At 63.8% G+C, this 8,597-nt stretch overlaps 2 protein-coding genes across 3 annotated transcripts in view; one reads left to right on the top strand and one right to left on the bottom strand.

Annotated features, from left to right (window-relative positions):
- AK8 (adenylate kinase 8) overlaps positions 1-7,871 on the bottom strand; it is a 54,555-nt gene extending 46,684 nt beyond the window's left edge. The window contains exons 1-4 of the mRNA XM_005882149.1: positions 7,722-7,871; positions 6,443-6,527; positions 2,073-2,122; positions 133-246 (exon numbers count right to left, since the gene is read on the bottom strand). Of these exons, the coding sequence (XP_005882211.1) occupies positions 133-246; positions 2,073-2,122; positions 6,443-6,527; positions 7,722-7,805 (333 nt within the window). The 5' untranslated portion in view covers positions 7,806-7,871. The remainder of the gene's footprint in view (positions 1-132; positions 247-2,072; positions 2,123-6,442; positions 6,528-7,721) is intronic.
- Positions 7,872-8,472: 601 nt separating this feature from the next.
- The window catches only part of LOC102246914 (chromosome unknown open reading frame, human C9orf9), a 9,171-nt gene continuing 9,046 nt past the window's right edge, over positions 8,473-8,597 (top strand). For both annotated transcript variants that reach the window (XM_014529897.1, XM_005882125.2), the window contains exon 1: positions 8,473-8,588. The gene's annotated coding sequence lies outside the window, so the exon portion shown is untranslated. The remainder of the gene's footprint in view (positions 8,589-8,597) is intronic.

Below are 8,597 nucleotides of genomic sequence, written 5' to 3'. Positions count from 1 at the left end.
GGGCAAGGGGGCAGGGGCAGGGAGAGGGCAGGGAGGGGGCATCACTTGCTCCCCCTGAGTGCCAGGCAGGCCATGAGGCAGGAAGCCTGGGACTGAGCAGTTAGATGGCGCTCTGTGGGGGGCCGGCCCTACCCTCTTCCTCTCATAGTGCCTCCGGGCCCCTTCGGCCAGCTCCGAGTGGTCTATGGCCAGCAGGCTGTCCAGGGTGAGGAGGTTGGTCTTCAGGTGCTTGGCGAGCCACATGGCCTGAAGGAAGTGGAAGCCGATAGCCGTAATGGAGGGAACCCCAGGACACGCCCAGGCCCTCCCCTGTTCCGTGAACACAGCCTGGCCACAGGGGGGCGTCACTGTCTCTACAGGAGGCTCCGGGAGACAACCCCAGCGGCACCTCCAGCCGCCCCACCTGCTCAGGAGCTAAACCCCTGCCCCCTGCTGCTGGCTGCGCGTGGCGGAGCCCACGGGCCATGAGCTGTGACCTAGAGACAGGGAACGGAGACGGGCCCTAAATGCGGGCGGGCACACTCCATGCTGACTTCTCTTTCTTGTTGATGGCAGAGAGGGACAGGTGGAAACATCAGTGAGGAGAGAGAATCACTGGTCGGCTGCCTCCTGCACGCCCCACACTGGGGACCGAGCCCGAAACCCGAGCACGTGACCTTGACCGGAATCGAATGCAGGGGACCCTCCAGTCAGCAGGCTGGCGCTCTACCCACTGAGCCACACCAGCCAGGGCGATGCTGGCTTTTTCTTAGGGACGGGGAGGCGGCCTCTTCGGGCCTCATTCACAGCTACTACAGACGCAGGGGAGAGTGAGTCCGAAGGGATAATAACGCATAGAAGGCTCTCAACGCCAAGCCGCCCCCTGGCCACGTTGGCATCGGGAGGCATGAACCTGACCCTCTCCGCTCCTCACGCAGGAAACGCGGTGACGCGTCAGCAGACAGCCCTTGGGGGCCTCTGCCTGGATTTTACTGGATGTCACCTTACTGTGAAGAGAGGTGCTGTGTGTCCCTCCATGGGGGGGTGCAGCTAGCGCTGTGGGCCTGCCCCCCTCAGGGAGGGGCGGGGCCCTGACGGAAGGTCTCTGCTCGAGTCACAGATGCTGCATCAACGCTCCCTGTGCTCAGAGCAGAGCCAGAGCAGGGACAGTGGCGACCGTCTGGGGGACAAAGGCCCTCGGCCCTCGGAGCCCTCAGGCCCGGCCGCCACCAGCTCCAACACGGCTCGGGGAGCCCAGCCAGTGCAGAGGTCACCCCCAGCCTCAGCCTGGCCTTGGGGGCGCTCTCCAGGAAGCCTGGGCCTCCCCAGCAGACGCTGTCAGGTGAGAACAGAGTGCGGGGCCTGGTGCTGCGAGGCCACCTGGCCGGTGGGGCTCAGCTGGTTGAGCGTCGGAGTCTAATGGACAGGCTGTGGGCGCGATCCCCAGTGTGGGGCGTGCAGGAGGCCGCCGATGGATGATTCTCTCTCATCACTGATGTTTCCATCTCTCTCCCTCTCCCTTCCTCTCTGAAATCAATAAAAATACATTTTAGAATAAAGAAGAATTGAAGCACAGTAACCTCCATCTTGGGTAAAAACTGCTGTTTAAAATTTTAACCCTGCGATTCTGGCTTCTGTAAGCGTTTGCTGGCTTAAATAATGGGGGAAAATAAGACGACTCCCATCCAGAGAGGCCGTAAACCATGTCCCAGACAGAGCTGTCAGTGCTGGCGCCAGGCCAGGCCTGGAGATGTGGTCTCACGGCCCCTTCCCAGCACACAGGCCCTTCCTCAGAAGGCCCGGAAGTCTCGTTCCAAATTTGGAAAACAAAGAGCTGAAAAAAAGTATAAATAGGAAAGACTTCCTCTATTTGAGGCCCAGAATTTGACAGAGACACTCTACTCTGAGCCCGCCAGCGCGAGCGTAATAATAGAAGACTCCAAATTAATTTGGCTTATCGATCAAGGCGTCTTCTGATTTACGATATAACAATAAGTCAGAAGCCGGAGACGGGGAAGGACGCAAGTCGCTGAGCGCAGCCTCGTCCTGCTTTGGGGGTGTTACCGTGTCGCACACGCAGGGGACACACTCACGATGGTTGTCTTCCCCGAGGCGGGCGGGCCCAGGATCACGATCTTCGGCACTGCGGGAGGAAGGTGCGGGAGGAAGGTGCGTGTCACCACGTGTGCGCACGTGCGACAGCGCGGCCTCCCGCCCGCCGACGCCGGGTGCACAGCGTTTATCCCTCCTCCCGGGTTTCGTTTTCTGCAGGTGACACGCGTTTGTAACCGCGGTTCCCGCCAGAGAACATTCTCTGTGCGTAGAGGTAAGTGATCGCCGAGACGGCTTATTTTTCTGTCTCCGAGGGAACACGGACGCGGTGAGTTTGCCAAACTAATAGATATCAGGAACAACTGAGATTCCAAACGTCGTCGTAAAGCATTTAAACAGGGGCTCTGTCTGGGGACAAGCTCTCAAACAAAGCGGCATTTTATGTAAATCGACCTCGGAAGCTTTCCCCCTATATTCACGCCCTCTTACTTAGCAAACTGCGTTCTCCACCATTTTACAGAGGGGAGTATGGGGAGCCTGCAGGTAGGGGCCGGGTTAAAACCCAGACAGGGACGTCTTTGTTTTCAAATACGGGCATTTCTATGCACATGGAACACAGCTGCAGGGGGCTCCCGCTGGCCAGGCTCTCCCCGCCCAGAACTCCCACGGTGGCTCCCAGGCCACCGCGTGGGGCGGCTGCCGGAAGACCAGCATCTGAAGGTCCACAGGGTGGGAGGTGCGCGTGCTGGGCTCCAAACGCAGGAACCGCAGGAACCGGAACGTGGCGCCTGGACCCTGACCCCTCCCCTAACGGTGGGGAGCCAGGGGCACAGAGCAGAGGTGGGACGATGGACAGAGGTGGTCCATGCAGAGGACGGACGGGCGCCATCCCCAGCTGGGAGTGGACACCGAGAAGGACCTAGAGGGCTCACGATGGAAGGAGCAGCAACCCACACCCAGCAGGCGGCCTGGGTTAGCAGCCTTTGCCCGGCTTCACAGGACCTGCTCGTCTTCAGGGAAAACGCGGGGAGAAAGTCCAAGGTCGTTCAAGCTGAGTCCCCCAATGCTCACGGAGCGCCTCTCCCGTGCTGGGCGCTGGGCCGGAGGTTGGGCACTGACACGGAGGGGCCTCCTCTGCCCGCCTGGGACACGGGACCACTCTCTCCTCAGAACACGCGTGATGTGGACACTGTCCCGGCTCTGCTGCTGTGGGATTTCCAACTGGTGGCTCCAGAACACGGCTGTTTCTGCGTCGCTAAACACTCGCAAGTCTGGCTCACCGGCCCCCCCCATGTGTGAGGGGCAGAACTTGCTTCTCGGACGCCCCCTCTCCTGTGGGGGGTGATGTGAGTCAGGGTGGGGGGCAGGAGGTGCGCCCGGAGCTCCTCCACGGCCTGGCCGCCTGCAGGAGGTGCTGCGAGGCTCCGCCCAGCACAGCTGCACACTTCCCTCCGGGGCAGCTCGCTCCCAGCATTCTTCTGGCCAAAGGGCTGTGACCTTCAAGTCCTCCAGGGCCCAGAGGGCGTGACCTCCACCGGAGGCTGGTGTGTCCTGCTCAGTGGGACGGCCTGGCCGCCCTGGGGTCCAGGGGCCGGGCAGCCTCATTCCTACTTCCTCACCTGTCATCTCGCCAGCAGGACTGTCGTCCTCCCCCAACCCAACGTCTGCGCCACAGCTGAGCAGCCGGCGGTGTCGCTGTCCCCCCAACGGCAGGCTCCCCGAGGTCTCAGCCCCCCTGCACAGCCCGGACCTCCCCCTCGGCTGTCCTGAGGTGCCACCGTTGTCACCACATGGCTGCCTCCTGCCAATGGTGCCCTCTGCCCTCAGCATTCCCGGGCGCGAGCGGCAGGAAGCGGATGCCCTGAGTCCGAGGGCCCCGAGGTTGGCAGAATCCTGCACAGGAGGAGCCAGGCAGGGCCACCCCCACCCCAGGAGCAATGCAGCGTGGGGCAGGGCGGAGTCGGGGGACACAGCACTGACTGGCCGGTCACCAGACACTGCAGCCATGGCCGGAACGTGGGCTGTGGGGCTGCCCCGGACGTGCCCCCACTGTCACCCAGGAACCTGGCCCTGCAGGGCCACCAGGGAGAGCACCTCCCAGACTGCACCCCGATCTGGGCTCACCTGACCAGTGACCTCAGAGCACCCCCCCCCCGCGCCCTGGAAATGAGGTGGCTGTGGGGACAGAGGGTCAGGTGAGCTGCTGAGGGACAGTGGAGCTGGGGTGCCACGACAGATGTGGGGGAGGGTAGCCAAGGGGGGAGGGTGGCCAAGGGGGAGGGCCTTGTGCATTGGAGCCGTGGGACCGTGGGAGAGGGCCCGCTTGCCAGAGCCAGAGGAGGTGCAGGCGGGGCGTGGTCTGGCCCGTGCACCCCTCTCCTGGCTGCCGCTTAACCAGAGCTCTGGCCACAGGCCTCCCCACAAGGTCCTCGGACCCTGGGCCAGACCCAGCAGGCTCAGGGCCTGCGGAACCCGTGGAGAAGGGGGACGCAGCCCGACAGGAGCATTTGGGGGACGGGTGGACTCCCAAGTCACACGTTCATCTCGACAAAGCGACAGGGCTCAGACCCGTAAGTGCCACCCAGAGTCCTTTCTCAGCCGTGGAAATGCCTAGAAGGGAACAGCCACGGCCTCCCCGCCCAGGTTCTCGCGCACATTTACCTGCTTAACTTCAGCTGCTTAAACCTAACGCCCTGCTGGTGAGTAATTATTTATCAACAGCGTCACGCAGGCTGCGGGCTGCCACGGGCAACCAACTGCTTCCAACCACTTCAAACGGAATCAAAGGCTCTCGTCCTCTGCGCCCATCGAGGCTTAAGGAGGAGGCTTAACGAGGAGACCATTTAAATTCACCAGAAAGCCCTCGGGGGCGGGCTCCTCCGCGGCTTTCCCGGGCAAACGCCTGCTAAGCAACGCAGCGCACGCTCCACAGCGCTCACACCATCGCCATCTCGGGCAGCCGTGTCGCCCAGGGCTACTCTAAACGCCCGCTTTGTCCCGGAGCTGCTGGTCCCGCGTGAGGCGGCTGCCCGCCGCGTGCTCACTCACTGGGCGAGTCCGGAGCCTTCTCCCTCCGCACCAGCCACCGGGGAAGCGGAGGGTGAGAGCGGCTTCCAGGGAACACAGGCGGCTCCGTGGCTGGGAGGAGGCGGGACAACCTGACTCACAGGCCCAGGCGGACCTCCCGCCTGTGTGAACCGAGACCCGAGGCTTCGTGGCCGAGGCGGGAAGGCAGGGAGGCACAGTGGGCAGCTGAAGGGGTGCTCCTGGCACCGAGCTCACAGTCAACGTCAGTGCTCAGTCCTGCCCAGCGGGAGGCTCAGAAAAGGCCGCTGGACTCTCGGAACCGGAACCGCCGGCCGAGGTCTGCGAGGGTCCTCACTCCGAGCTCCGCAGCCAGCCCGGCACCTACGGACCTGCGGGCAGAGCTCGTGGGAGGACTGGTGTGCCTGGCTCACGGGCCTGGCGTCTCCTTTCTCTTCCATTTTTTAAAAATATTTTTTTATTAATTTCAGAGAGGAAGGGAGAGGGAGAGAGAGAGGCAGGGAGGGGGGGGGGAAAACAGCACTGACCGAAACATCAACGATGAGAATCATTGATCGGCTGCCTCCTGCACGCCCCACACTGGGGATCGAGCCCGCACCCCGGGCATGTGCCCTGACCGGAATCGAACCCTTCAGACCGCAGGCCGATGCGCTATCCACTGAGCCAAACTGGCTAGGGCTCTCTTCCCTTTTTTTTTTTTTTAAGCTACTCAGAGTCCTTTCTCATCTGAGCCTCTGAGCCCCTCCACAGGCATCTCGGGCCTCCCCCAGAGGCTGCCCAAGCGCTATGCCGCTGGGCTGGCTCCTGCAAAGCAGGCTGCTCCAGTGAAAGGGACATCAGAGCTGCTTTCCCTGACAGCCACACCGGACAGACTGGTCCTCCCGCTCCTGGCAGATGGACCCGCGGGCGGAGCCTGTCCTCCCCACGCCCCGGTCCGAGCTCTGGCCGTGGGTCCAGCCGACGGCGGGGGAGCTCTGGAACTCACTAAGGGGCGCCCATCAGGAGACCGTGAGGAAAACAGTGACCCTGAGTGCTGCCTGTTTGGTAGACCAGACGCCACACTTACACCGGACGAGTGATCACAGAGCTTACACCCCGCGGGCGCCATCGGCTGGGGCGCGGGAGAGCATGAATCACGGGTTCCCTGGGCCACGCCGAGGTGTTTCCTTTAATGACCCCACGAGAGAATTGCTAGTTGTGCTCCCGAAGAAATGAGGGAATTTTTCAATTCACCACCAGCCCCAGTGGTCCAAGCGCCCCCCCCCCCGCCCCCCGTTCAGGCCCTTCTTCAGACACCGGAGGACAGAGTGGCTCCCAGCTGCTGGGGGTGGGGAGGGAGGCGCAGGGAGGGGCCCCGCGTGCTCACCGCGGTCGTTGTTTCGCTGCAAGTGCTCGATCATGAACTGGAGGGGATCCTTGGGCTGGTGGATCAGAAGCTGCTCCAGCATGCTCTGTGGGTGCAGGGCAGACACCCAGGAAGTTAACCCCTGCAGGGGCACCCCCAGCCCCCAGCTCAGGTGGCCCAGCACCCTGGTCACCATGGATAAAGGCCGGGAGGCCTGGTCTCCCACTGCACCCACCAATATGCCTTCCCCCTGGGACCCAGCCCCTGCCCTGATGGCGGCTGCTTGGGTCCATGTGAGCAGACACGAGGGAGGGGCTGTGTGGGTGCTGCTGCGGAGGGACCTCGCCCCTGGCTCAGTCGGTCCCAGGGCCCCCCCGCCTCGTCCCTCTGTGCGTCGCAGACCCTTCTCTGTTATGCACGCGACCCTCGGCCAGGGCTGCTCCCTCGGCTTGGAACAGGCTGCCTCGGCCCTCAGCTCAGCCAACGTACCCTCCAGGCGGGACATAGTATTCACCTGCCAACTACCTCCACAGTCCTGGACAGCCTGGCCTCTCTCTCTCCCTCTCCCCCCTCCTCTATCAGTTAACACTTTCCAAAGGAAGCACAGGCTCGCTGGAGAGATGGAGACTCGGGTTCATAGCCTGAGCTCTGCTCTCCTGTGTGCTGGTCGAGGTTCAAATGACCACAGGCGTCGCGAAGGTGCCCCTGGGGGGGGCAGACCCAGCGGAGCAGACAAAGGTTCTGGAGGGGCTCAGCGGCCCCTTGGCCCTCAGAGTCGGTGTGGCTGGACCTCCAGCAGGTGCAGAAGGGTCACCTGCAGCACACGCTGGGGACTAAGGTCACACAGGGAGGGCGCCCAGGAGGAGCTTGCGCGCAGCCAGGAACTCCTGGTCCTGAGGAGGAAGGGCAGGTGGGAAGCGCTGCTATCCCAGGAGGCGGCCATCTCAGGGCGTGAGCGTGGGCGTGGGTATGGGCATGGGCACGGGGATGGGCATGCCACTGTGAGCGGGCGCCCCAGCTCAGAAACACCACTGCACGGGCGGGTCCTCTGGAGCTCACCCCTGCTAACCCCGCCTTTCACAGATGGGGGACTAGGACAGGGACTGCTCCAGGCCACCCAGCCGGCTGGCAGAGCCAGGAGCCAACCCTGGTCGGGGTGGCTCGCCCCTTTTCTGCCCCCGGGGTCCGCGGGGTGGGGTGTCTTCAGACCGCGGTATCCCCCGGGGTCACGGCGGCCCAGGAGGCAGATTCCGCAAGTGGGGAAACCTCGTGAGTAACACACGCGGCCCCCCCGGGTCACCTGCATCATCTCGAAGACGTGGTGCCTCTCCCCGTACTGGGGCATTTCCGGGGGGATGCGGTGCGGGCCGGTGGTCGCGTCCATGCTGCCACGTCGGCCGCTCCCTAAGAACCACCGTTGCTAGGGGCGCCGCCTCATGACGTCATCCACGCGCGCTGCTCCCTAGTGACCGCCGTCGCTAGGGACGCCGTAACGTCATCGGCGCGCGCCGCGAGCTGGACTCGCGCTCCAGGGCAGGTGCTTCCCCGCCGGGCCGCGCCCCCCCATCTGGTCGCTTCCGCTGTGGCCTCCGAGGAGCAGAGGGGCGCCCGGTGCACCCCCCTTTGCTGGGACCCGGACCGCACCCCGACGGCAGAAGCGGATCCTGCTTCTGGTTCCTGGTTGTGAGCTCCGTGCGCTCCGCCTGGTTTTGTGTCTGTGCACATTATGAACCAAAGCGGATCCTACGCTCCCGGGCCCGGGCGTTAGGCTCTCTGGCCTCAGTTTCCCCATCTTTAAAACGGAGAGCAGAGCTAGGGGAGGGGATTTGAAGAGGGAAGAGAATCCATAGGGCCGACTGGAGGGCAAGGGTCCCGTTGGAAACCCTCTGCCCAACCCGCAGCTTCTGAGCCCTGGAGACCCCGCCGCCCCCTCCGGAGGCGGGGCGGGGAGGCCACGTGACCCGATTGCTATGGCACCGGCGGTAACAATCTGGCCGTGGCCCCGCCCCTTCTCACTGCGCCCTCCCCACCCTACACCCCACGACCCTCCACGCCCTGCGACGGGCCTCCCGCTTCTCCCGGGCCCCAGGCACCCACGGAGCCACTCCAGCTTCGGGGCGTTCTGTGAGTGAAGGCCGCTGTAGACAAGCAGAGGCTACAGCCCCAGGTTCGGAAA

This window comes from Myotis brandtii, unplaced genomic scaffold (assembly GCF_000412655.1).
Source record: "Myotis brandtii unplaced genomic scaffold, ASM41265v1 scaffold699, whole genome shotgun sequence".
Taxonomy (NCBI): domain Eukaryota; kingdom Metazoa; phylum Chordata; class Mammalia; order Chiroptera; family Vespertilionidae; genus Myotis; species Myotis brandtii.
Note: the sequence above shows the minus strand (reverse complement) of the source record. Positions and strands in the feature narration are given on the sequence as shown.